Source organism: Podarcis liolepis, assembly GCF_965112155.1.
Source record: "Podarcis liolepis genome assembly, chromosome: 9".
Lineage (NCBI taxonomy): Eukaryota > Metazoa > Chordata > Lepidosauria > Squamata > Lacertidae > Podarcis > Podarcis liolepis.
This window is the reverse complement of record NC_139564.1, coordinates 66,736,761-66,764,079: the sequence shown is the minus strand read 5'-3', so window position 1 is coordinate 66,764,079 and position 27,319 is coordinate 66,736,761. Positions and strand designations below refer to the sequence as shown.

Sequence of the window (27,319 nt, the reverse complement as noted above, 5' to 3'; positions counted from 1 at the left end):
TTATTTTTCTCCTACACTTTACTGAAGCATGTTCGTACAAAGGCATGGCAGATGGTTTAAACACAAGTCAAGACCACAGAAGGAGATAAAGTAACCGATTTCCCCGCCTTGGGCATGTTCAGGGAGGAGCAGATGCATTCATGTGGGTGTAAGAATACCTGGAAAGCGTTGCTCCTGTGGTTCTGCCTTCCTCCTCCTCTGCCATCTCTGCTCTGGCCACTGGAAGCTTTTGCTTTGCACAGCAGGTAAACGTCGCAAGAAAACCCATGCGGAAGCGTTTGTTCATGAAGCAGTAGATAATGGGATTCACACAAGCGGAGGTGTAAGAGAGCAAGTGTATGAAGGAGATGGGGGCTCCCGTGAGAAGCAGTTGCGCCGACACCCTGTCGAACGCACGCCAGGTGTTGACGCTGAACACCGGCGTCCAGCAAACGAAAAACAAGATCACTATCACTATCAGCATTCGGATGACCAGCTTCTTGGCCATCAAGTTAGCAGTGGAGCAATTGCTTCGAGGCCGCTCAATTTTGGAGATGCTCCTATTGGATGGAAACTGTTGAAGGGGCATCTTTTTCTTCTTCTTGCTTTTCTGCAGATAGCACCCATCGCTATCTTCAAATTTGCTGCTGGTGCTGGTTTTCCTTTCTGTACGGGAAGAGCAAATGCGATCCCGTTATCAAGAGCACACAACGTGCGAGGGCACAAAACCCGCCGCACGGCTGGCGAAAGATACACATCAAAATGTGCAAATAAATATCTTTTGAAGGCCAGTGTGTGAGATCAGGTGTGTGTGAGTGTAGGGGGGGGGGATGTTTTTCAACTTCTGAAAGCCAAGGCACACACTTTGGGCCACTGAAATTAGAGGCATGCTTCAGTCTTTGCATCTAGAAAGGGTTCTGTAAGAATGAGAATTACCCACCTTCATATGACAGGCCCCCGCCTTCTGGTGTACTGCTTGAGCCCTATCTGGACTGAGGTAATTTCCTCTGTGACTTGATATGGACCAGTGCTATATGGATGGTGCTATATTTATTTATACCCCACTTTTTCCCCTGAGAGGGACTCAGGGTGATTCAGAAACAGTGTGGCAGCTGAAATATCTGAGGACGGGGTGTGTGTGGTGCACAACTTAATCTACAGGGGGCAACCATTTTGCACACGTCCAATTGACACGTAACCATTGAAAAGGTTGGACTCAGAAGAAGGCAGAATAGAGGATGGAATGGAAGTGGAATAGGGGGCAGAATGATGGCAGGGTGGAACAGGGTGTAACAGGCTTATGCACACTTTGTTGGGGCCAGGAACAGAGCCCCCACATATAATGGTCACCACCTGTATACCTTTTCTCCTTCCTGGTAATTATTACCTATTGATCATATCTTACACAACCTGAAGGAGCACCTCCACCCCCATTGTTCAACCTGGACACTGAGATCCAGCTCCGAGGGCCTTCTGGCAGTTCCCTCACTGCAAGAAGTGAGGTTACAGGGAACCAGGCAGAGGGCCTTCTTGGTAGTGGTTCCCGCCCTATGGAATGCCCTCCCATCAGATGTCAAGGAAATAAACAACTATCCGAATTTTAGAAGCCATCTGTCTTCTAAAGTCAACCCCGTATCAGAAAAATTTTAATGTCCAATGTTTTGCAATTTTTAATGTGCTGTAAGCTGTAAGCCACCCAGAGTGGCGGGGTATAAAATTATTATTATTATTATTATTATTATTATTATTATTATTATTAAAAGGTAAAGGGACCCCTGACCATTAGGTCCAGTCGTGGCCGACTCTGGGGTTGCGGCGCTCATCTTGCTTTATTGGCCGAGGGAGCCGGCGTACAGCTTCCGGGTCATGTGGCCAGCATGACTAAGCCGCTTCTGGTGAACCAGAGCAGCGCACGCAAATGCCGTTTACCTTCCTGCCGGAGCAGTACCTATTTAGCTACTTGCACTTTGACGTGCTTTCGAACTGCTAGGTTGGCAGGAGCAGGGACTGAGCAATGGGAGCTCACCCCGTTGCAGGGATTTGAACCGCTGACCTTCTGATCGGCAAGTCCTAGGCTCTGTGGTTTAACCCACAGCACCACCCATGTCCCTGCCTCAATAGCTTAATGTTTAATTGGTTAGTTGTTAGGGTAGAAATATTCAAAACCAAATAATCAATCAATCAATCAGTCAGTCAGTCAAAGTGAGCTGAAAAGTCTTCAAAGTACATACAATATTGTTACAGGTCGCCTCAATCTCTGCCCGAGCGGTGCATGAGTTTCCAGGGGTCTTGTGTTTCCTTCAGAAAATTAAGGCACAATGGAGGCTAATGGTGTCTCCATGAAATATGATTTATTTGCACATATTTACAACCTGAATCTTTCAGTGGAGGGCATGCGTAACACCTCAAGAGTGTCTCTTGCCGTTTCCCTTCAGCAAGCTTGGGTCTGGAGCAACAGCTGCCTGGTCTCTGGGTACAGCCTCTTCTCCTTCTCCCCCTAAATCCTTTCCAAACACAACTCCCCTTTCCTGTTAACATTGCCCACTGTAACCCTGGCAACCCTCTCTGTCCTGCAGAGTCTTCAGTCTTGCCATGGCTCCCATTGTTGGGCTAACGACTGGCCATTTCAAGCCTTTGTCCGCTAATGGCTTCTCCCTAGCAAGCCATGTCAAGCTGGCACAGTTTGTTATCCTAAACTCAATCCAGCAATGTTTGGCCCAATTTTAGCCTATAACCTTTATTAATTCTAACTTTCGCTAATTTCAGGAATTATGGGTGCCTGGAGACATATTTATTTTGATCCCAGGGTATTGCCTGGTAGGCTCGTGCTATTTTGGTGCAATTAATGGCATAATAGCAGTTGATCATTCTCTGAAAGTGACTTTTTTTGTACAAAATGTTCTGTTAACAGAGGCCTCCATTTCCATCAGGATTAATTGCATAATAACACCATCTAGCCTCAGAAAAAACACACTCAATGATTATAGTACACTACTAGGCTTATTGACCAGCTGGCACCGTTGGACCCGATGTCAGTGCAATTTTGAGTTACCTAGACATATGTAGCTTACTAGTAAATATTTCGTCTCCAAAAGGCCTGTTTTGTAATAGACTACGTTAAAAACAAGGCACTTTCCCCTCTGCGCAATCGAAAATCTTTTTTGCCAGAGCCTCTGGGATTCTGGTGAGATTAATTAGTCAGGAGACAATTTCACCTGAAGCTGGAGAGATGTGGTTCTTGTGAAGCTTTGATATCACAAGTTATCAAATAGCTCTGTACCCCCCAACCAACCCCCCCCCCAGATTTGTGGTTGTAGCCAGGGGGTGCTCTTTCTATTTAATCCTTGCTACTGATAGTTAATGTCTGATTAGAGTGGAACTGAGTCCCAACACGGCACTTTTTATTTTTATTTTTTAGTAGAAGCAGTGGCAAATAATCATTTTAGTTTTCAAAACTGGAAATGTCAATCTCTTGGAGATACACAGATTCAACTGAGTGGTCTCAATCTCTTTGGGTGGGACCAGATGCTATGAACGAACAACAACAACAACAACAACAACAACAACAACAACAACAACAACAACAACAACAACAACATAATAATAATAATAATAATAATAATAATAATAATAAATACAGGTGTCAGTCCTGTATTTCCATGGTTGTAGCCAGGATTGATGTTAGGGGGCAGGCTTTATGTCAGTGCAGGGCAGAACTTCAGCTAGTTACATATTTTTGCTTATTTTTATTGATTTTTATTGATGGGGGGCAACTGTCCCTCTCTGCCCCCCCGGCTACGCCCATGTGTGTATTTCTCTTATTTATTACATTAATGTGTGGGTGCTATTGATTCTAAAGGTGGGGAAATCAGTAGACAGACAGAATTTCTTAACCCTCCCCCCCCCCCCCCGTATGAGCTCTGCAGATGTTTCTCAGTGACTTCCCGCATTGCCCGATCCAGCTAGAACAAGGCAAACTTGGCCTTCCAGATGTTTTGGGACTACAACTCCCATCATCCCTGACCACTGGTCCTGTTAGCTCAGGATGATGGGATTTGTAGTCCCAAAACATCTGGAGAGCCTAGTTTGCCTATGCCTGAACTAGAGGGATCCTAAAACTGGAAGAAGCCTTGGCTGAGGGGGAAATACGCTGAAGAGGACAGGAGGGCATGGGAGATTTAGGCACCTCCCCAGAAATAGATCCTTTATTGTAAGTGCCCCCCTGGGTGCATTCTCATTATTCCTGAAGTAAACTAGGATAACTCTGGTCTCTGTTATTAGGATGTTTTGAAACATAATACCTTACAACAATTACTTATAATTGTTGCCTCTGGTTTTCCAGATGGGAATACTATTTGTGTATGGATTGTAGATTTATTGTAAAGAGGCAGGAGAGTGTTGTTGCCGGGAGATCCCTGCCTGAAGTCTGGAAAGCTGCTGTCAATCAATGTCAGCAATATCAGGCTTTCGGAATGCAGAGTTAAACTAAATTATCAAATCATCAATTCTAGCACACAAGGGGAGGGGGCAACAAAATAATATAATTTGGCATCTGAACAATTGGCATTATTAATTGTATTATAATTTGGAATTGTGACAATTGGGTTATTGTAATTGAAAACTAATAAAAATTATTACACAAACAATACTAGGCTAGATGGAGCAATGGGCTAACTTGGTACAAGGCAGTTTTCTATGTAACTTTTTTATGGTTAGTTCTATATTGCTTGTCTTGGAATACCGTTGTATCTATTCTTGTTAAAAGTGAATGAAAATACCAGAGGGGAAGGAACGCAATTGCACACATACACAAATACACACATTCACACACACACACACACACACACACGGAATAATTAATGCTTTTTAAAAAATCCTGGCTATGATTCGTAACTCAGAGACATTTGCAAGACTGCTCTGTTGCAGTTTTTTTTTACCAGGAAAAAAAATATGTCTGCTCATCACATTTTCACATCTGAGTGAAAGAAGGCGAATGGGACTGGTCATGAAGATTACCTCGTGAATACTTCCTCTGACTGACATCAAATTTGATCCCTTGGTAGAGCTCCAAGGAGATTAAGCCATACGCAATGATCATTATGATCCCTGGGATAAGGAAAAGGATGAGGAGCTGGAAGATGTACCTGCAGAAACAAGAAGAGAGGCTTAGACCAGCAGAGAAAAAGTTAAAATATTCTTACCATCTTCTTTCTCATCTCTGAAATGGGCTAAAGCTGATTCTGGGTGCCCTGCCTCCTCTTGTTTTAAAACCGAGTGTAATTATTATAGCTCACAATTGAAAAGGATGTAATGTTAGTAGTATGACTTGTCAGAGTTGACAAAAGATATCCCACAGTATTTGTTCTGAAACATGGAAAGGTTTATGGGGGGGGGGTTGCACCCCTTTTAGTTGCTCAGCTCACTTTGCAGATCAGTAATTCCTAATAATATTGTTAAGTTGTGGGTGAACATATCAGACAACACAGCGATTCTTCAAACAGCTCTTGTTTATTCACAGGCCAGAACAGAACTGAACTGAAGGGTTCAGCCAGCCTGCTTATAGAGAGTTCCAGTACAACGTAACTGTAACAACTTTCTGTAACTATCCAATCACTGAACGTCACTTTCGATCCCTTATTTGCATATGTGGACCTGAACTATCTACAGTATCCCCCTGCTGGCCCAGGGTGAGAACTTTGGTACATAACAAATATAATAATAATTTTTTACTTATACCCCGCCCAACTGGCTGGGTTTCCCCAGCCACTCTGGGCGGCTCCCAACAGAATATTAAAAATATGATAAAACATCAAACATTAAAAACTTCCCCAAACTCAGTGACGCGGGAGACAAGTGATAGTTTTGTAAAAAAAAAGTAGAATGGTCCTACATTCGCTCCCTCTCCCCCGCAGACAGTTTGCATCTTGGATGTGCCACTGAAAATGTAATATGTCACATGCCCTGAGTACTACTTTGTGTTTGAAAATAAAAAGGTAAAGGGACCCCTGACCATTAGGTCCAGTGGTGACTGACTCTGGGGTTGCGGCGCTCATCTCACTTTATTGGCCGAGGGAGTCAGCATACAGCTTCCGGGTCATGTGGCCAGCATGACTAAGCCACTTCTGGCAAACCAGAGCAGCGCACGGAAACGCCGTTTACCTTCCCACTGGGGTGGTACCTATTTATCTACTTGCACTTTGACGTGCTTTCGAACTGCTAGGTTGGCAGGAGCAGGGACCGAGCAATGGGAGCTCACCCCGTAGCAGGGATTCGAACCGCTGACCTTCTGATCTAATCAGCAAGTCCTAGGCTCTGTGGTTTAACCCACAGCACCACCCGCGTCCCTTATGTTCGAAAATAGGTGTAGGCATAATCGCCGATCATGCTTGGCAATTTGGCTAGAAACGGCTGCGGTGCCTGGCTTCAGACAAGGTGTGACAGCATTTAAGGAAGCAAAGCCTACTCAAATGAGTCCTGGATCCCACTCCAAGGTTCCATGATCCTAGGAAGTCCAGGTACATAGGGGTTGACATATGTAGGCTTCCCTACATGAGACATCTCTGAAACTTTGTGGATGTTTGGGGTAAGGGATAAAGGGTGTAGAAGTACAGCCCACAGCCCCTTTCTGCTTATATTCCCCCTTTTAAGTGAGTTGAAAAAATACGTGCTCCACTCCTTGAATGCTCAAGCCACAATGTTATTCCTTGAAGGACCACTACCTGAAAATGATTTACAGATTGTATCTAACTCCAAGTAGACTTGCTAAGATATATAATACTGAATCAGATAAGTGTTAGAAGATGCAATGAGACTGAGGGGACGTTCTTTCATATGTGGTGGACCTGTAAAAGGGTATTGGGAAATAATCCATAATGAATTGAAAAAAATGTTTAAAAGTACTTTTAAACCCAGAGTCCTTTTTGTTGAGGATAATTCAGACAGAAATTCCCAGGTGTCAAAAGAGGTTATTTATGTATGCTAGTCCTGCGGCCCGTGGTTTTTTAGCCCAAAAATGGAAAACGAGTGAGGTCCCAACTAAAGAAGAATGGCAACTCAAGTTGATAGAATATGCACAACTCACAGACTTAACATATAGAGTAAGAGAACAAGAAGAACATGCGTTTAAAGAAGATTGGAAAATGTTTGTTGAATATATGGAGGAAAATGGTGTTTATTTGAAAACGTGGGCAGCATGAAGATAAATTCAACAGTGTGAATAAGTTTTGATGGATGTAATGATGGAATACTGAATGGTTTAGTTTATATGCAGGGATTTATGTTTTGCAAAATGAACCATGGACAGAGAAGAAGGGAAGTCATTGATATTTTAAGGTTGTTTGAATTAATGTAAAACAGAAAATCTAATAAAAAATGTAAAACAGATACTCTAATCAAAAATTATGGTGGTGGGGGGGGGGGAGAGAATGCTCAAGCCACAATGCCTTTGCCTTTGCCTTTGAGTTGTCACTTTCCTCTGTCTTTCCTGAAACAAATGAGCACAGCTGCCTCTGTGGAATTTATTATCACTCTGATTGTCTGAATTCTGCAGAACCCGAAGTGAACAGAGAAGGGCTGTAGCAGCAATTACACATGACTGGCTTGTTTTTCAGCACTGCGTCTCATAACCAGGACATGGTTTGGAGAGGCTGTGCGATGAAACTCCTGCCCCCTCCTGGCCTTTGAAACGTGCTCTGAATTTTGCATCGCTCCATGGGAACTTGAGGCGGCACCCCTGTTAATAGGTGCAAAACAACTATGGGCATGAGATCCACACCCCCAATTAACTCCTTTAAGAGGTGATGTGGAAGGGGACTGCCATGCAATTTACCATCTACCTCCATCCTCACCCACAGCCCTTGCACAGCCACTTATCTGCCACAGAAGGTCTGTGCACATCTCCTATACGTGCTTCTGGGGGCCTGCTCCTTCACAGAGCTGCGCATGGAGGCAACATGCAGCTAGACCATTAGTCTGCTCACTTGGTCCTGGGGAGGAAAGGATCAATTGGGAGGGATGTAATGGCTGGTGTGTTGCAGTGTGCATGCGCCAGTCCAGTGGGAAGAGGCAGGGAGGGAGAAGAGCTCAGTTGACCCCTGTATGGATTCTCTCCTACATGTGCAACTTTTGAGACCTGGACTGGATGGTGTTTATAGTAAACTGCCTAGAATCCACTGGAGGAAGGTTTGAAAATATTTCAACTAATAAAATGCCCCAGATAGTGGAATTAATTGAACATGGCCAATGGTTGGTGGAAGTTGGTTGCTGGCCTCCATCTATCTCACAAGACAATGGAGTGTGCCTCTGGGGGGAAGCAAACCACTGGAGCTCATAACTGCTGCCTCCCACGTTGTTTCTGCTGCATTAGCAGCACTGAAGTGACCTCTCCAGTGTGGTGTAGTGGTTAAGAGCGGTGGACTCGTAATCTGGTGAACCGGGTTCGCTTCCCCGCTCCTCCACATGCAGCTGCTGAGTGACCTTGGGCTAGTCACACTTCTCTGAAGTCTCTCAGCCTCACTCACCTCACAGAGTGTTTGTTGTGGGGGAGGAAGGGAAAAAGGAGATTGCTAGCTGCTTTGAGACTCCTTAGGGTAGCGATAAAGTGGGATATCAAATCCAAACTCTTCTCTCTGGAGAGCGAGCCTGGGCAGTGCATAGGGAGGTCTTGGGCTGTCCAGATGGCAAGACCCCCCCCCCACTAGGCCTCGCTGATGAAATATAGAAAGCAGAGCAATACATTTGGCACCAGCTTGGCTGTTGGAGTTGCCGGAGGGAGGCGTACAAGATGCTATCTTGGGGACTCCACTCTGGATTTGTGTGGGGTTTAATCTCGAGCCTTTTCTTCTCCTGAAGCAAGGCAGCGGGCAAACTGAATGATGCAATCACCATGTTTATAATACGATGAAGCAAACCCTTCAACATTGCACTTATTTTACCCCACTGACAGGCTGAAGGACTGGCTGTCCATAATCTGGCATATTAAATTGTACCAACAATAATGCCATCTAATACCATCTCCCAAGAAATGCCACATCTATATCTATCATCTATCTATCTATCTACCGTATTTTTCGCTCTATAACACGCACCAGACCATAACACGCACGTAGTTTTTAGAGGAGGAAAATCCGTAGGCATGCCACCCATAGGCATTTCCTCCATAACACGCACAGACATATCCCCTTACTTTCTAAGAGGAAAAAAGTGAGTGTTATGGTGCAAAAAATACGGTATCTATCTATCTATCTATCTATCTATCTATGGATATATATTTAAATCTGTTCTTACCAAGATTGCTCTACTACTGGGCTTGGCCAGCCCAGGCGACACATGTTCGCTGTGCTGTTGTCGATTCTTTCAAACGGATTCAGCTTGCTGTAAATCGGATACGGCGTCATGATGGCAAAGGACAGGCCCCAGGTTGCAGCGATCACCTTCAAAGCGTGAGATTTTGTCTGCCAAACCCGAGACTGCAACGGCTTGCAAATAGCGCCATATCTCTCCAAGGATATTGCAACCAGGCTGAAGGTCGAAACGCTGACTGAGACACCTAAGCGCATGAGGGGAAGGGGGAGGAAAAGGAGAGTAGAGAGAGTAAATGGTTGTCTCTTGTTTCGTTTGGCAAGCGGTGGGAATCAGACCAGTAATAACCAGAAGCATAGCAATAACCTATTTGCCAGCAGCCAGCAGAACCATTCAATCTCCAGGCCTCTGTGGCTGGACTCAGCGGTTCCCAAAAGACCTGGCTTCTGTGGATAATGTTCCATTTGGATCAATAAAACCAACCTGCTCTATTATGGGGCATTTCAGATATATGAGGATTTTTAAAAACAATAAAAAAGTATTGATTGATCAGTTATTTGAAATATTGCTACCGTTTGTTAACTGTAATCATTTACAAGTTATACTGAAACAGCATGTCGGGGCATTTCCCAGTCAATTGAGTTTTCATTTCCTTCTGCAACAGAGTTCTTTTTACAGAAATTTTTCCTGCATCTTTTACTTCCTTACAGCAGCAGCAGCATTCCAGCTATCTCTTAGTGAAATTCCAATTACAGGAATAAAGAGTCTTTATTATTAACAAAACTTTACACCTGGTCATTAATAAAGAAAAACAACAACAAAGAAACATAATCATTTTCTCTTTTTAGCCATCCTGCCAGTGACGTAATGTTTACTCATTCACATACTCATTTAGACTGACCCCAACTTAGTTGATCACATGCCCTGATAAGGACACCTGTTGCTGGGGAAGTTTTCCGTTGCCTAGCAACTTGCTCAAGGCCATTTACAAGTTTCTTCTAGAATATTCCAACGTCTTCTATTTACAAAAGAGGTCTAAAACAATTATGTGTGGTGCAGAGAAAATGGAGAGACGCTTTTCACCATCTCTCTTAATACCAGAGGTCACCCAGTGAAATTCAAGACAGACAAAAGAAATCAGGCAAAAGAAAACATTCTTTCACAAAATGCATCTCCTCTGAACTTTTTAAATAATACCACCTCAGAGGATTAACTGTGGCCAACATTACAGAGCACAAAAGCAGATAGATGACTGTTTGCCTTGATTAGAAAACTCCATACGGACCCAATAATTAAATGCGGAACTGAAGGCCACTTCTTTCTATTTAACAACTCGGTTCCAGAATTACAAAACGCTACTTATCTTCCCATATGAGTTTGGCCTTACAAAGCAAATACACCATTTTTTTTTCTGTGCAAAGTAAACACGCAATTCTACGCTGACGATACTGTTCTGCTACCCTCTAATAGTTTTCCAACGGCTACAGAGAAGTTATGGGACGGTACTGCAAATCAGAGAACTTCTACAAGTCAACTTTGCTGAAACTAAACTGGGGAACTGCTCCATTTACAATGAGAAGTGGCCATTTGGTGAGCAGGTTACTGAACAAGTTGTGTGGCAAGCGAATTGTGGTTTCCCCTGCCCCCCTTTCTAGATAGAGGATAAATAACGCTCAAGACCCAGCTGTGGGTGAAAACAGAGAAGTTTTTATTGCCTATATGCTGAAGATCATGGCCACTGGTCCCATCACCTCCTGGCAAATAGAAGGGAAAGAAATGGAGTGAGAGGCAGTGAGAGATTTTACTTTCTTGGGCTCCATGATCACTGCAGATGGTGACAGCAGCCACAAAATTAAAAGACGCCTGCTTCTTGGGAGAAAAGCAATGACAAACCTAGACAGCATCTTAAAAAGCAGAGACATCACCTTGCCAACAAAGGTCCATATAGTTAAAGCTATGGTTTTCCCAGTACAGTGGTGCCTCGCAAGACGAAATTAATTCATTCTGCGAGTTTTTTCGTCTAGCAAATTTTTCATCTTGCGAAGCACGGTGTCGGGAAAGTTTTGGAAAAGCTTCAAAAATCACCAAAGTCTTCAAAAACCTCAAAAAAGGCTACCACACCACATTCTATGAGTTGCTCCTCGAAGTCAAGTCGCAACTGTATTAACGGTGTAAAGAAAAAGGAAACAAACTTGCAAGATGTTTTCGTCTTGCGAAGCAAGCCCATAGGGAAATTCGTCTTGCGAAGCAGCTCAAAAAACGCAAAACCCTTTCATCTAGCGAGTTTTTCATCTTGCGAGGCATTCGTCTTGCGGGGCACCACTGCAGTGATGTATGGAAGTGAGAGCTGGACCATAAAGAAGGCTGATCGCCAAAGACTTGATGCTTTTGAACTATGGTGCTGGAGGAGACTCTTGAGAGTCCCGTGGACTGCAAGAAGATCAAACCTATCCATTCTTACGGAAATCAGCCCTGAGTGCTCACTGGAAGGACAGATCCTGAAGCTGAGATTCCAATACTTTGGCCACCTCATGAGAAGAGAAGACTCCCTGGAAAAGACCCTGATGCTTGGAAAGATTGAGGGCACAAGGAGAAGGGGACGACAGAGGACGAGATGGTTGGACAGTGTTCTCGAAGCTACCAGCATGAATTTGAATAAACTGCGGGAGGCAGTGGAAGACAGGAGTGCCTGGCGTGCTCTGGTCCATGGGGTCACGAAGAGTCGGACACGACTAAACGACTAAGCAACAACAACAAATGCTGAAGTAAGCAGGGTTGGCATGGTATTGGGTCAGGAGCCATAAACACATAAGACTTCTGATCTGAAGCCTGATACAGCAACCTGGCATGCCTGTCGCAGAATCCCAGTGTATAAAATCTCCGTGTGGTGAACACTGAGATTGGCATCCTTCCAGTAACCTGAGGTGAGAGGTGTCCATCTCAGCACATCCTGAGCTGGGGTGCCTCCTCAGCACCCCTTAGGAGGGTCCCCCTTATTTTTATTTTTTTTAAAAAAAATTAATTATTTTATAACACAAATAAAAAACACAGACAGAAAAGACAAACAATACGAGCAAATTCTTGTCATATTCTAAGTTTTCTAAACATTGTTAAGTGGGCTTCCCCAAGTCCCACCTATCTGATTTTCATTTTCCTTCATGTTTAGCAGTTTACATATATCATAATTTCTAACCATCTTTTTAAAAAAATCATACTAAAATAACTGCACATTTTATCGCTTACAAATAATACTATTTTAAAATACCCTATCTTCTAATCCTACAGTCTATATCTACTTCCAAAGCTATTCTAAGGTTTAAATATTAACATATTTTTTCAAATATTCCTTAAACTTCTTCCAGTCTTCTTCCACCGTCTCTTCTCTCTGGTCTCGGAGTCTCTCGGTCAGTTTGGCAAGTTCCATATAGTCCATCATCTTCGTCTGCCATTCTTCGATAGCTGGTAAATCTTGTTTCTTCCAATTCTTCGCTAACAATGTTCTCGCAGCTGTTGTGGCATACAGAAAAAAAGTAACATCCTTTTGGGGGATTTCACCCCTCACTATACCAAGTAAAAAGGCTTCTGTTTTTTTAGTAGGTCCCCCTTATTTTTAAATCCTACGGGTTTCAGCGAAGAGTCCTTCCCAGTCTTACCTGAATATGGCAGGTACTGTTTGCCTCGGACCCTTTACATGCAGTGCTCGGGATGCGGGTGGCCCTGTGGTCTAAACCACTGAGCCTCTTGGGCTTGCCGATCGGAAGGTCAGCAGTTTGAATCCCCTCGACGGAGTGAGCTCCTGTCGCTCTGTCCCAGCTTCTGCCAATTTGAAAGCACACCAGTGCAAGTAGATAAATAGGTACCACTGTGGCGGGAAGGTAAACAGCGTTTCCGTGTGCTCTGGTTTCCATCATGGTGTCCTGTTGCGCCAGAAGCAGTTGAGTCATGCTGACCACATGACCCACAAAACTGTCTGTGGACAAACGCCGGCTCCCTCAGCCTGAAAATGAGATGAGTGCCGCAACCCCATAGTCAGTGGCGTAGCGTGGGGGGTGCAGGGGGGGCCGGCCGCACCGGGCGCAACATCTGGGGGTTAGGGTTAGGGGGCGCAAATCCACGGGTTAGGGGGCGCAAATCCACGGGTTAGGGGGCGCAAATTACTTGCCTTGCCCCGTGTGCTGACAAACCACGCTACGCCACTGCCCATAGTCGCCCTTTGACTGGACATCACTGCCCAGGCATCCTTTACCTTTTTACAATTGCAGTGCTCTACCACTGAGCTATGCCCCTTCCCGAACAATATAATATTCATTTTATCAAAGCCACCAATGCAGGATTGGGGAGCAGGATTGGGGAACCGGATCAAGCAAGAGAAGCAGATCCAGAAGTAGCCAACCCTTCATGGGCCATCTTGACTCATGGATGCTTAGACCAGATTCAGTTCTATTTACCTGAAAAGCTATAGGATGGTTATAGATCTGCCTCAAAAGGAGGAGGGCAGAACCCTACTGCATCCAAGACCCCCTTCAAGTACTGTGTGACACGACGTACTTCAATGTATAATATAAGCTGAATTAAAGAAATAAACATATAGAGAAACTGTGGGTCTAGCCAATGCAGACAGCTGGACCGTTATTTATCTGCAGCCCAATTGGGAGAAATATATTATGGACAGACTGGCAAAATTTGCGGTGGCTGCTCAGAAACCGAGAACCAATGTTTGTTGAAACCAATGTAGCAAATAGCAAAGATGCCCATCTGTATAGCATTTGCCATTTAGACCTTTTTAATATTACATTTGGAACTAGTAACTCGTTCCTGTAGTTTTATGAGTATCTAATTAATTAAGGAAGGATAATTTCTTGTTCCTGATTCTCGGAACGGATAACCCTTTGACACTCTGCACATTAACACTCAGGAAATGGCCTTCAACATGAAACAAAGTTTTCCATTTCATTTATAGGAAAGGAGTCAATATAGTTCTGACAGCTGGCCTGATTTAAAACCGTAACTCTTGACGCGTGGCTGTATAATTCAGCTACAATCTGTATCTAACAGAGCAGAAAATTAGATTATCGGTCAAAGATGCAACCTTGCACTCTTCCCTGTTGCTCCAGGTCTGCAGTGAGGAAGGTCACTTATGCTGAACTCAGTGCATTTCTTCAGAAGGCCCAGTGGTTTGCAAAATAGTGTCGGGGGAAACACTCTACCAGGGAGCATCTATGGGCCCTCTTCTTGCATTTCTCCTGCGAAACAGGTCCATGCATTGCATAGACACCTCTCTTCTTCTTCTTCTTCTTCTTCTTCTTCGATCCCTCATAGCCGAATAAGATTTGTCTTCCATGACACGGTCTTAACAGTGAATCTGTAAGTGACTGTGGAGGCCAATTTTGGATCCACACGTCCTTCCAAAGTGGGGACATAGGTTTACAGGCGGGAGTTGATCATGGTGAGGGTTTGCCAAGCGTGCCTTCCTCTTAGCACATTTGTCCCTTTCATCCTGAGTCTGAGCGTCTTCAAAGTCCATGGCGCCTTTGGTAAAGGCTGTTCTCCAGTTGGAGCACTAACAGGCCATTGTTTCCTAGTTGTTGGTATTTATACTACATTTTTTAAAGATTTGCCTTGGGAGAGTCTTTAAACCTCTTCTGTTGACCACCAGCATTGCACGTTCCATTTTTAAGTTCGGAGTAGAGTAGTTGCTTTGGAAAACGATCATCAGGCATCCGCACAACATAACCAGTCCAACGATGTTGATGTTGAAGAATCACTGCTTTGACACTGGTGATCTTTGCTTCTTCCAGTACACTGGCATTAGTTTGCCTGTCTTCCCAAGGGATGTGTCAAATTTATTGGAGACACTGTTGATGGAATCTTTCGAGGCGTTGGAGATGGCGTTTATAAGTGGTCCATGTTTCACAAGCATATAGTAAGGTTGGTAGTACAATAGCTTTGTAAACAAGCATTTTGGTTTCTCTGCGAATGTCCCTCAAATGCTCTGCATTTCAATCGGGAGAAAGCTGCACTTGCAGAGCTCAGGCGATGCTGGATTTTTACCTGCATAGACACCATCAGGAAAGTGATGTGATGTTGCGGACAGAGCCAGCGGTGCAATCCTGCTGCCTTTTCAATGCATGCCCTCACCCTGTTCACACAAAGGGGGCTAGGGTTAGCCATGGAATTGCTGCATAGAATAATATAATGGTAGAGATGGAAAGGATCCCAGTGATCACCTAGTCCAGGCATGACCAAACTCGGTGGTCCAGCTGTTTTGGGACTACAATTCTCATCATCCCTGACCACTGGTCCTGTTAGCTGGGGATGATGGGAGTTGTAGTCCCAAAACAGCTGGACCGCCGAGTTTGGCCATGCCTGATCTAGTCCAAGGCCCTGCAATGCTCAATGGAAAATAAGTCCGCTCACCTTTTATCTGGTGGGTGGAATTGCGGCCAGTCAGCTAAGCCTCAACAGCTTTCCAGCGTGGGGGTGGAGGTACGCTGCCTCCTCCCCACACATCACGACCGACCGTTCATCTGTGCTGGGGGCAGTCCCAGCCAATCTGCTGCCAGGGTGAGTGTGGCCGCAGGCAATTTAATCACGGCACGGCTGGCTGGCCCCCTCTTCTTACCTCTCCGTCGTATCACCCAACCCACCCAGCCTCTTTTCATGCTTTGCTCTGATATGACCTTGCTATGGACAATTGTCGGCTGCCATATTGTTGGGGCTGGGTAGGAATTTCTCCACTTGGCAAACTAGCACTGGCCATTTGGTTTCTGCCTACTTAGTAGCAATCGTCACAACTTTTGTGAGGTTAGGCATTGGGTAAGCCTTTGTTTGGTTGGAGGGGAGGTTGTTGCTTTCGCCTTCCCCTCCTCAGTAAGGGTATCCTGTTAAAGGGGTTCAGGGGTGTGGAATCTATCCGAAGTCCAGACATGGGCTAGGGCCATGTCACAGCCCTTATGGGGACCCCTTGGGTGCCACTATCCAATGTAAGTCATAGGGCATCCTCTATTGGTGGTTTACCCTTCCATGGACTCCCTGCAGATAGGGAGATATAGACTGGCTTCACCCCAATGCCTAAGCCAAACCGCTCACATCTGTAACCAATAAAGTTGTGGCCTATTTGAACCCACAAACCAAAATATTCTGTGTCTGTGTGTGTTTTTTTGTTCTCCTGGGAACTTTGTGGCTCGGGTGCCTTGGCACGCAACTTAGGGGGCTCCCACAGCCAGGTGGGTCTCAATGTCCAGTGGACGCTCAAGTTGCGAACATGATCCATGCAGGATGCACGTTCGCAACCTGCAGCGTTGCATCTGCACATACATGGGTTGCGATCCGGCACTTCTGCTCATGCGCAAACTGTGATTCAGCGCTTCTGCACATGCGCAACCACCGAAACCTGGAAGTAACCCGTTCTGGTACTTCTGGGTTTCAGCAGGTCCGTAACCTGAAAAAACACAACCTGAAGCGTCTGTAACCCGAGGTATGACTGTACAATGGTACCTCGGGTTAAGTACTTAATTCGTTCCGGAGGTCTGTACTTAACCTGAAACTGTTCTTAACCTGAGGTACCACTTTAGCTAATGGGGCCTCCCGCTGCCGCCACCGCACGATTTCTGTTCTCATCCTGAGGTAAAGTTCTTAACCCGAGGTACTATTTCTGGGTTAGCGGAGTCTGTAACCTGAAGCGTATGTAACCAGAGGTACCACTGTATCTCCACATAACTGAGAGTCCGCCCGGGAAAACACCCAATAGCCTCCTATGGCTACGCATTTTAAGTAATAGTGGCAACCGGTCTTTTAGGGGAGATGGTCTACTGTTATTGATTTTCCTCTCCTGGTAAGTTTCAAAGAACACAAGCTGGAAACCACTACCACTGCTTTGACTTGAAGAATGACCACTCCCCACATCAAACGGGAGGCGCCTTTTGCGCGGTTGCGTGCCACCCCCCACATCCCATGCGGCTTCCGGCAGTACAGCCTGGATATGCCCCCCCCCCGACTGGACACCTAGAGGTATCTGCCTACCTTTGCCAGTTACCCAATCCCAGCTGGGGAGCAGGGTTGCCAGGAGAGAGCTGGCCAGGTAAGGGGAGGGATCGACCAGCCCACACAACAGTGGGCAGAACTGACCTGGGAGTTCTCAGTCGGCTCCAGAGCTTCTCCCACCCTGCCCTCTCTCAGTTAAGCCTTCTTTTGCAGGTTAACCTCTTCTCCATAGGTACGCGGGCTCTGCTATGTTATGGTCGCTGTTGAAGAGCCAGAAAGGAATTTTCCTGCATTGGCAGGGTTTACCTTCCCCGTAGCAAAGTGTCACAACTTTGGTGGCTTCAGCCCTTGGGTGGAATTCTTTAGTCTATCTTCCCTAAAATGGGGGGGGGGAATGAAGCGGTGATCCCCTCCCCATGGTGGTGACCCCAGGGTTCCCCGTTAAAGGGGTTGTTTTGAGGGGAGGCATTGGCCATACGCCAATTGCTCTCCCCTGTGACGGTGGCGATATAGGGGGCGGGCTCTCTGCTTCAACAAACGTTCTCCAGAGTCAGCCCAATCCCCACATATTCTGGATAACCCTGATGTTCCCCAGATCCCTGGCCGGGGTCTGGGAGGGATAAACGCCCAATGCCTAAGCCAAGGTCTCCCTACATCTGAAGTTTTAATAATAATAATAATAATTTATTATTTATACCCTGCCCATCTGGCTGGGCTTCCCCAGCCACTCTGGGCGGCTTCCAAAAAAATATTAAAATACTGTAATACATCAAACATTAAAAGCTTCCCTAAACAGGGCTGCCTTCAGATGTCTTCTAAAAGTCTGGTAGTTGTTGTTCTCTTTGACATCTGGTGGGAGGGCGTTCCACAGGGAGGGCGCCACTACTGAGAAGGCCCTCTGCCTGGTTCCCTGTAACTTGGCTTCTCGCAGTGAGGGAACTGCCAGAAGGCCCTCGGAGCTGGACCTCAGTATCTGGGTAGAACAATGGGGGTGGAGACGCTCCTTCAGATATACTGGGCCAAGGCCGTTTAGGGCTTTAAAGGTCAGCACCAACACTTTGAATTGTGCCCAGAAACGTACTGGGAGCCAATGCAGATCTCTCAGAACCGGTGTTATGTGGACCTGGCGGCCGCTCCCAGTCCCCAGTCTAGCTGCCGCGTTCTGGATTAGAGCTCATTGCAGTAGTCCAAGCGGGAGATAACCAGAGCATGCACCACTCTGACGAGACAGTCTGTGGGCAGGTAGGGGTCTCAGCCTGCGTATCAGATGGAGCTGGTAAACAGCTGCCCTGGACACAGAATTGACCTGTGCCTCCATGGACAGCTGTGAGTCCAAAATGACTCCCAGGCTGTGCCCCTGGTCCTTCAGGGGCACAGTTACCCCATTCAGGACCAGGGACTCCTCCACACCTGTGGCCAAATTTTAATCCCATAACACATTGTCTTGAGCCATTATTACACGCGGTTGTTGCCCAGGGTTGGGGGGTCTCCGCCTGTCAGCGCAAAAACATCTCCCACTTATTCCACAACACTGATGAATGAGCAAAAGCATGGCTCTTGATTTTAACGTTGCAATACCTGTGATTTTTTAAAAAATCGCAATTTCACTAATGTAAAGGTTTGGGTGCCAAATGTAAAGCTTATCTGAGAAAAGGCATCCTATATCTTAAGACATAAAATGTATCTATAATAAGCGAAGTGTTGAAGTCAAAATATATACTGTGTGTGACTATAGCTTTTAGCAAGTGTAAGGTATCTCTTACATAATAAATCCCCAGAGGGCTATATATTGATACTATTGTAAATGTCGTGGTGATGTATTCCCCTGAAATGTCTTTATGGCGGTAATTACCAAGAAAAAGGGCAAGCTTCCATGCCTCAGATTTTATATCGGCAATTAACTCTAACTTGTTGACTGCCATTTTTTTTATGTTTCACTGTTTTATTGATCGTCTAATCAAAAGTGTTTCCCAGTTTCTTAAAAATGAACTTTGTCTCTTATTTTTATTATAGGTTTTTATTTATTTTATTTTGTGGGGTTTTTTTGCGGAGGTTTTTTGGACGTAGGCTGCCCAAGACAACAGATTCTCTTATCAGAGGAACAATTTGTTTTGACTTCACAATCCTTCACCTTCTTACTCAGAAATAAATCCCACTGAGTTCATCAGGCTTTCTCGCAGGTAAATATATATAATATTGCAGCTTGAGACAATTTTTTCCCCTATGCTAACAACTGGAAACCAAAACAATTAGCAATCCTACTAGAGAAGGTCACCCATGTCCCGTTTCTCATTACATGATTGTGTTTATGAATAATAGTAAAAAATGAGTTAATCCTTTTTGACAGTCCTAGAAATGCCATCATCAAGCTTGGTGATCTTTACAAAATACACAGTTTTGTGTCAAATCCGTATCCTGATCAGAAACACATTAATTAGAAATAGAAAGTCCTACTGATTTCAGAGTCACTTCCATTTCAAAGTCCAACCAGACTATTCTTTCCTTAAAAACACACACGTATACACGGTAACTATTTGGGCATAGATAGGGAATTTTTTAATATTTGATGTTTTATTACGCTTCTGTATATGCTAAAAGCTGCCCAGAGTGGCTGGGGTATAAATAATAAAATTATTACAACAACAACAACAACATGACAAAGCTGGCATTTACAAGAAAGAAAGGGGTCAGCTATATCATATGAAAGCAAGTATCTAAAACCTAGATAATAGGCTACAATAATATTTTCCTGCCTTTTCTCTAGGGAAAAATGACAGAAAATTAAACCTTTATTTTAAGATGTCTCCACTCAACTCTGACCCCAGAGAGTGTTCAGTTGCCTCCCTCAGGCAAGTTCTCATTGAAGTTTCAGTAATTCTGGTCTCAACTTTATACTGTCTGACATGATGAAATGCTTTATTTCTTTCGGAAAAGAAAAACAGTGGGCAGCATTCAACTAACTTTTACTTAGAGTGGACCCATTGAAATGGATAGACATGGCCATTCACTTCGATGGGTCTACTCTTGAGTAGAAATTAGTTGAATTACATCCATTATTCCTACACACATAGGATATAGTTCTCTACCAAGGAAGAGGGATGACAGCACAATCCTAACCCTGTCTACTCAGAAGTAAATCCTGTTGAATTCAATGGGGCTTACTTCCGAGTAAGTGGGGTTAGGTTTATAGCCCTACTTATTCAGCTGTAATCCTTAGCATATTTAGTTAGAAGTTACGTAGCAATATAAAAATTGATGAAAATTATATTTTGTTCATTTAAGGCAAAACCGGAGGAGACACTAAAATGAACCACTTGTTAGGTTTGCTTGAGACTTAAGTCTGGAATAACAGAATCATAGAACTGCTGAGTTGGAATGCACCCCAAGGGCATGTAGTCTAACCCCCTGCAAAGCAGTCTGTTGACTTTGGTCAGTAATTGAGAAAATTGCAGAATCCGTTCTACCTGGGCTGAACACAGCTTGTTGCTACTATTTCTAACTAAGCAATTTCCCAAATCTGCAAGGCTTTTCAGTCAGCCTTGATTGTTGGCAGGCAGGTATCAAAGCAAATTATATCCCTTAAGGCTCATTTGTCTCTCAAGCACCTAACGGCATGCCCACCCAGTGTTTATTTTGTTACATTTGTATTGTGCCTTTCCTCTGAGTTCTGAATACCATCCCAGCCTTGGCACAACTCTGAGAGTTGGGCTAGAGCGAGAGAGAGAATAAGTGACTTGCTTTCACCCCTTCCCCTCCAGCCACTGCACCAAACTGCCTCTGCTCTAGACATTTGTGCCAGTTGTACCACAAACCAGGCACAGGGCCTTCTTGGTAGTGGCACCCGCCCTCCCATCAGATGTCAAGGAAAAAGACAACTATCTGACTTTTAGAAGGCATCTGAAGGCAGCCCTGTTTAGGGAAGTTTCTAATGTTTGATGTTTTATTGTGTTTTTAATATTCTGTTGGGGCCTGCCCAGAGTGGCTGGGGTAAGGTAAAGGGACCCCTGACCATTAGGTCCAGTCGTGGCCGGCTCTGGGGTTGCGGTGCTCATCTTGCTTTATTGGCCGAGGGAGCCGGTGTACAGCTTCCGGGTCATGTGGCCAGCATGACTAAGCCGCTTCTGGCGAACCAGAGCAACACACAGAAACGCCATTTACCTTCCCACCGGAGTGGTACCTATTTATCTACTTGCACTTGGACGTGCTTTCGAACTGCTAGGTGGGCAAGAGCAGGGACCGAGCAACGGGAGCTCACCCCATCGCGGGGGTTTGAACCACCAACCTTCTGATCGGCAAGTCCTAGGCTCTGTGGTTTAACCCACAGCGCCACCTACATCCCTGGGGTATAAATAAATAAATAAATATTATTATTATTCCTATTTCACTGCTGTGCTATGTATCCCAGGAGTGTAACAACGCCCTTCCAGCACCACAGCCCAGGAGCCCAAAGCGAGACTGGTACCCGCACCCCCACCCCCCAACTGTCCAGAGGATGCATGAGTCAAAAACTTGGAATTGTGTCTTGGTGGGTAAGGCTAAAAACTTCTCTAGTCCAATATTCTGTCACTGTTGTGGCTTTTCACCGACATTTTGGGTACTTAATAATTCCAGCTCTTAAAAACAAACAAACACACAAAGTACCATTTGACCAATGGTGCCTTGACCATTCTTGAACCTCTCACTCAAAGTAGAACTGATGGGTCACAAAAGAGAAGATTTTAATTAGAACCTTTGCTGAAGAAACAGGGGTAAATAAAAATATGGTTTTATACGATAGGCGGAGATGGGGGTCTCGTCTCCTGGGCAGCCCAGGACCTCCACGCACACTGCCCTGGCTTAGACCCCGCAGAGGTTACTTTGGTGTTGCTAACACAGCAAAAACAACACAGGAGGCAGCAGTTATGAGTTAGCGGTCTCTGCAGCCACAGCAGGCGCTGTGATTCCCCAGCAGTTTGGCTTCACCCACAGAGACTCACTCTATTGTGTCTCGGGACAAGCAGATGGCAACAATAACAGTGGCCCCTGGGGAGCATGAAGGCAATGCCCCTCCCCACAACCTAATCTCTCATATGTAACAAAAAAGGTAAAGGACCCCTGGATGGTGAAGTTGTGGCGCTCATCTTGCTTTCAGGCCAAGGGAGCCGACGTTTGTCCACAGACAGCTTTCCAGGTCATGTGGCCAGCGTGATTAAACCACTTCTGGTACAACATAACACTGTGACGGAAACCAGAGTGCACAGAAACGCGGTTTACCTTCCCGCTGCAGTGGTACCTATTTATCTACTTGCACTGGTGTGCTTTTGAACTGCTAGGTTGGCAGGAGCTGGGACAGAGCGACAGGAGCTCACTCCATTGCGAGGATTCGAACCGCCGACCTTCTGATCAGCAAGCCAAAGAGGCTCCGTGGTTTAGACCACAGTGGCAGTTGCACACACTGGGCATAGTCATGATTTTTGTTAGGGGGGCAGACCTTTTGTTGGGGGGACAAAACCTCAGTTAGCTATATATTTTTATTTATTTTTATTTATTGGGGCGCAGCTGCCTTTGCTACATCCATGCATCAGTGGTCAAAGTGTGAAACTTTATTGAGAATAAATAGGTGGGTGAGGAGTAGGGAGCAGGCAACAGGTCTGAAATGAACCAGAAATCCATGGCTCTAAAACTGGACTGATCCCAGCCTATGCAGCAACAATTCAAAGTGTTGGTGCTGACCTTTAAAGCCCTAAACGGCCTCGGTCCAGTATATCTGAAGGAGCGTCTCCACCCCCATCGTTCCGCCCGGACACTGAGGTCCAGCACTGAGGGCCTACTGGTGGTTCCCTCACTGCAAGAAGCCAAGTTACAGGGAACCAGGCAGGGGGCCTTCTCGGTGGTGGCACCTTCCCTGTGGAACGCCCTCCCACCAGATGTCAAAGAGAACAACAACTACCAGACTTTTAGAAGACATCTGAAGGCAGCCCTGTTTAGGGAAGCTTTTAATGTTTGATGTATCACAGTATTTTAATATTTTTTTGGAAGCTGCCCAGAGTGGCTGGGGAAGCCCAGCCAGATGGGTGGGGTATAAATATATTATTATTATTATTATTATTATTATTATTATTATTATTATTATTATTATTTAACAATATAGTATTTCTAGTCTGTTAAATAGCTGTGAAGGTGGTCAACCTCCCAATGGTATGGAAGATGTGGTCTCTGAAAGCGGAGAGTTTGAAAACGACTTGGCATATGTAGTCAAAATGTGGATGTTCATCGACTCACCCATGAAGTAGCTGGTAAGCTTGCAGAAAGCAATGCCGAAAATGAAATCTTCCAGGAGGTTGGGAATGAGCGTGAAGGGCATGCAGAAGAAGCACAGCATGAGATCGCTGATGGCCAACGACAGCAGGAATATGTTGGTCACCGTTCTCATCCTCTTGTTCCGGATCAGCACGACGATCACCAGCGTGTTGCCCAAGACACTGAGCAGAAATATCAGAGAATAGAGAAGAATCCGAACTGCTTGGTCTAAAGCAAAAAGCAAAAAGCAAAAAACACACTGTCGTCATAAATGGAAGATGCTGCGCAGCCACACTAAGTTGTACAGAATTTATTTTCTGTCTGCATTATACAGATAGTCACTCAACTGACAGATTTGCCTATCCCTCCATTGAGCTTGGAAATTAAAGCCCCTTTGTTGTTCTTGTTGTTGTTATCTGCCCTAAACATTTAAAGCAGTCTTTTTAAAAAACTTATTTATTTGGTTTTTCAACTTAAAATTTTACAATCACATATCCAATGTACAACATAAAAACAAGATTCCATGGAATCTCCTGGATTTCCATCCTCCCCTTTGTGGCTCCTATTATTAATCAATTCCTCCCACATCTTTTATGATAATCCAAACTCTTTACCTCTTCCATTCTGTCCAGAATTCAACCTTAAACTGCAAGTGATATTCCAATCCCACTAACGATTTTAACTGTTTGCAATGGTCTTTAAGATAAGTTTCAAATTTTCCCCATTCCTTATTAAAATTTCTGACTCTTCCGGTCATTTTAGCCAAGTTAACGGACTATGCAGAAATGGCTAAAATGACATTTAAAGCAGTCTTGTGCCACTTTGAACAGTCCTGGCTTCCCCCAAAGAACCCTGGGAAATGTAGTTCTCTGAGGGGAGCAGGGGGGACTCCTAACTACCCTCAGCACTCTTAAGAGACTACAGTTCCCAAGATTCTTTGGGGGAAGCCCTGGAATGATGTTGCTTTCAATGCACAGTGCAGATGGGACTGTAAGATGGACTGGGATTCTGTACCCTTCCTAGTTGCAGGAAAGAGGTTATTTCAGCAGGCGACAGCTCTCTCATCCTTGTCACACGAAGCCTGCCAGACCCCTAGGGGGTGACTTGGAGGGCTGGCATTTTTCAGACCTTGCTAAGGAACGGCTAAGGGAGCTGGGCATGTTTAGCCTGGAGAAGAGGAGGATAAGGGGTGATATGATAGCCATGTTCAAATATATAAAAGGATGTCACATAGAGGAGGGAGAAAGGTTGTTTTCTGCTGCTCCAGAGAAGCGGACACGGAGCAATGGATCCAAACTACAAGAAAGAAGATTCCACCTAAACATTAGGAAGAACTTCCTGACAGTAAGAGCTGTTCGACAGTGGAATTTGCTGCCAAGGAGTGTGGTGGAGTCTCCTCCTTTGGAGGTCTTTAAGCAGAGGCTTGACAACCATATGTCAGGAGTGCTCTGATGGTGTTTCCTGCTTGGCAGGGGGTTGGACTCGATAGCCCTTGTGGTCTCTTCCAACTCTATGATTCTATGATTCTTTCTGCTGCCATCTCAGCACACTTCCCAAATGCCTTCTTCTTAACAACGGTTGCAGGCCCAAGAGCCCTGTCCTTCTTTGCAGCTGTTCACCCAGATATGCAAAGGGGTGTGTGTGTGGTGTGTAGTAGGCGTTTGCAAGGGACAAGTGTCAGGCAGTAGGGAGGATAGGGTGCAAGGGGTCTATGCCTCCCTTGTTGTTGTTGTTTAGTCGTTTAGTCGTGTCCGACTCTTTGTGACCCCATGGACCAGAGCACGCCAGGCACTCCTGTCTTCCACTGCCTCCCACAGTTTGGTCAAACTCATGTTCATAGCTTCAAGAACACTGTCCAACCATCTCGTCTTCTGTCATCCCCTTCTCCTTGTGCCCTCCATCTTTCCCAACATCAGGGTCTTTTCCAGGGAGTCTTCTCTTCTCATGAGGTGGCCAAAGTATTGGAGTCTCAGCTTCAGGATCTGTCCTTCCAGTGAGCACTCAGGGCTGATTTCCTTCAGAATGGGTAGGTTTGATCTTCTTGCAGTCCATGGGACTCTCAAGAGTCTCCTCCAGCACCATAATTCAAAAGCATCAATTCTTCGGTGATCAGCTTTCTTTATGGTCCAGCTCTCACTTCCATACATCACTACTGGGAAAACCCTGGCTTTTACTATACGGACCTGCCTCCCTAGCAAGCCCTAATCTCTGGTTGCTCTCCTCCCAGCTGGAGTCCTGAGACCATGTTTGCCTGTCAACGCAGCGAGAGCAGGGCAGGTACATATAGGAAAGTTACAGGGTGAAAGCAACTGTGTGGAGACAGTTGCTGCCTGTTGCTTCTCCCCTGCAAATACCTCCCCTGCCTCCGATTTGCACGTCAGAGACGGAGATGGGGCTGGGATTCTGTATCAGCTGCCGAAGGACATGTAGTTCTGCCCTAAAATGTGAAGGAAGCTATAAATAAAAATGTGAGGCATATGTGCTATATTGACTGCTGTGAAAAGGGTGGCAACCAGCCCTTCTAGATAGGCTGGTGTAAACCAGAGATCTGCTTGTGTTTGGTCTCATTCCTTCTGCTGCGCTCTCAGGTGTAAACCAGAGATCTGCTTGTGTTTGGTCTCATTCCTTCTGCTGCGCTCTCAAGCTTAGCTCTAAGCAGCTCACTTCTGGTCTATCCGGAACACATCTCATGCCTTTTCTCAAAGGCGTAGCACATTCGGCATCTGGTCCTTCTTACAATATATCCCTTCTAAATTATGCAGCTTGCAAATCCCTATTTCTATCCACTTAGGAATATATCAGACAACAGGTAGTGTAATATATGACTCTGTGTTTTGACACCTTTGATATAAAACACACACACACACACACACACACACATTCTAAGTCCTTCTATATGTAGTTCATAATAACTACAGAGGTGTGTGTGTGTGTGCTTTATTAAAAAAAACTTTTAAAATTGCACCAGTGTTTCAGCTTGCTCTTTGCATTATTTTCTGCCCTGTGTTGCAATTGTTCAATTTTTCAGCAAACATATATGTTGCTTTGTAGGCGGCGTTAACCAAGTAAAACCATTTATTTTGACTTTCCACTCTCATTAAAAAAAAAAAAAAATCCCTGGCCATTATTAGCAGCTTTTAGAGGTTCTGGGCGATGTATTTGATACTGACGCTTTATTCTCGTTTCGTGGACATGGTTTTAATTGTTGTATTTTGCTGTTGTCTTGCTGCCTAGTGAGCCACCTTGGTATTCATTTGGAAGAGAAATGTGGTATATAAATGACTAATTATTATCAGCAAATGTTTTCACAGAGCTTTGCTTTAAAACCCTTTATCAACTGCTTACCCTAAACTAGTTGCAGGTGAAGCTGACGGTGTTAAAAATGCATATGTATTGCTACAGATATATAAATAAACTGTACCCTACCTTTAGGCTGAGAGTGATTCGGGCAGAAAATGGTGTAATTTTCCAAGCCAAGCTCGCACAGGAAAGCAGGAATATTGCTGTCAAGTAGGCTGTCATTACTTAGATCCATCCTTCACTCTTCAGAGTTTAGTTTCTAAAGCAGCAAGCATAGTTTGGGGACTATCAGTCCATTATTTCAGGCCTTAAAAAAACCTGCAGCGACGGGCTTTGACGAGAGTCGCTGTCCAGAGTTATTCTTCTTCAGCCACCCATCGGGAGTGCTTAGTCCGTGCAATTCAAAGAAGATTGGGGACGCTTGCTTCGAGGACGGCGTGAGGCAGCTTAAATGCCGCAGAGAGAAATGCAGGCATGC

The 27,319-nt window shown here is 45.0% G+C and overlaps 1 protein-coding gene across 1 annotated transcript; it reads right to left on the bottom strand.

The window, feature by feature from the left end:
* CCKAR (cholecystokinin A receptor) lies at window positions 1–27,319 on the bottom strand. The gene is made up of 5 exons (XM_083460055.1): window positions 26,968–27,319; window positions 23,524–23,769; window positions 9,265–9,526; window positions 4,996–5,123; window positions 1–645 (listed from the first exon to the last, which is right to left on the bottom strand). Exons 1-5 carry the CDS (start codon window positions 27,074–27,076, stop codon window positions 119–121), a joined length of 1,272 nt encoding a protein of 423 aa, XP_083316181.1. The 5' UTR covers window positions 27,077–27,319; the 3' UTR covers window positions 1–118.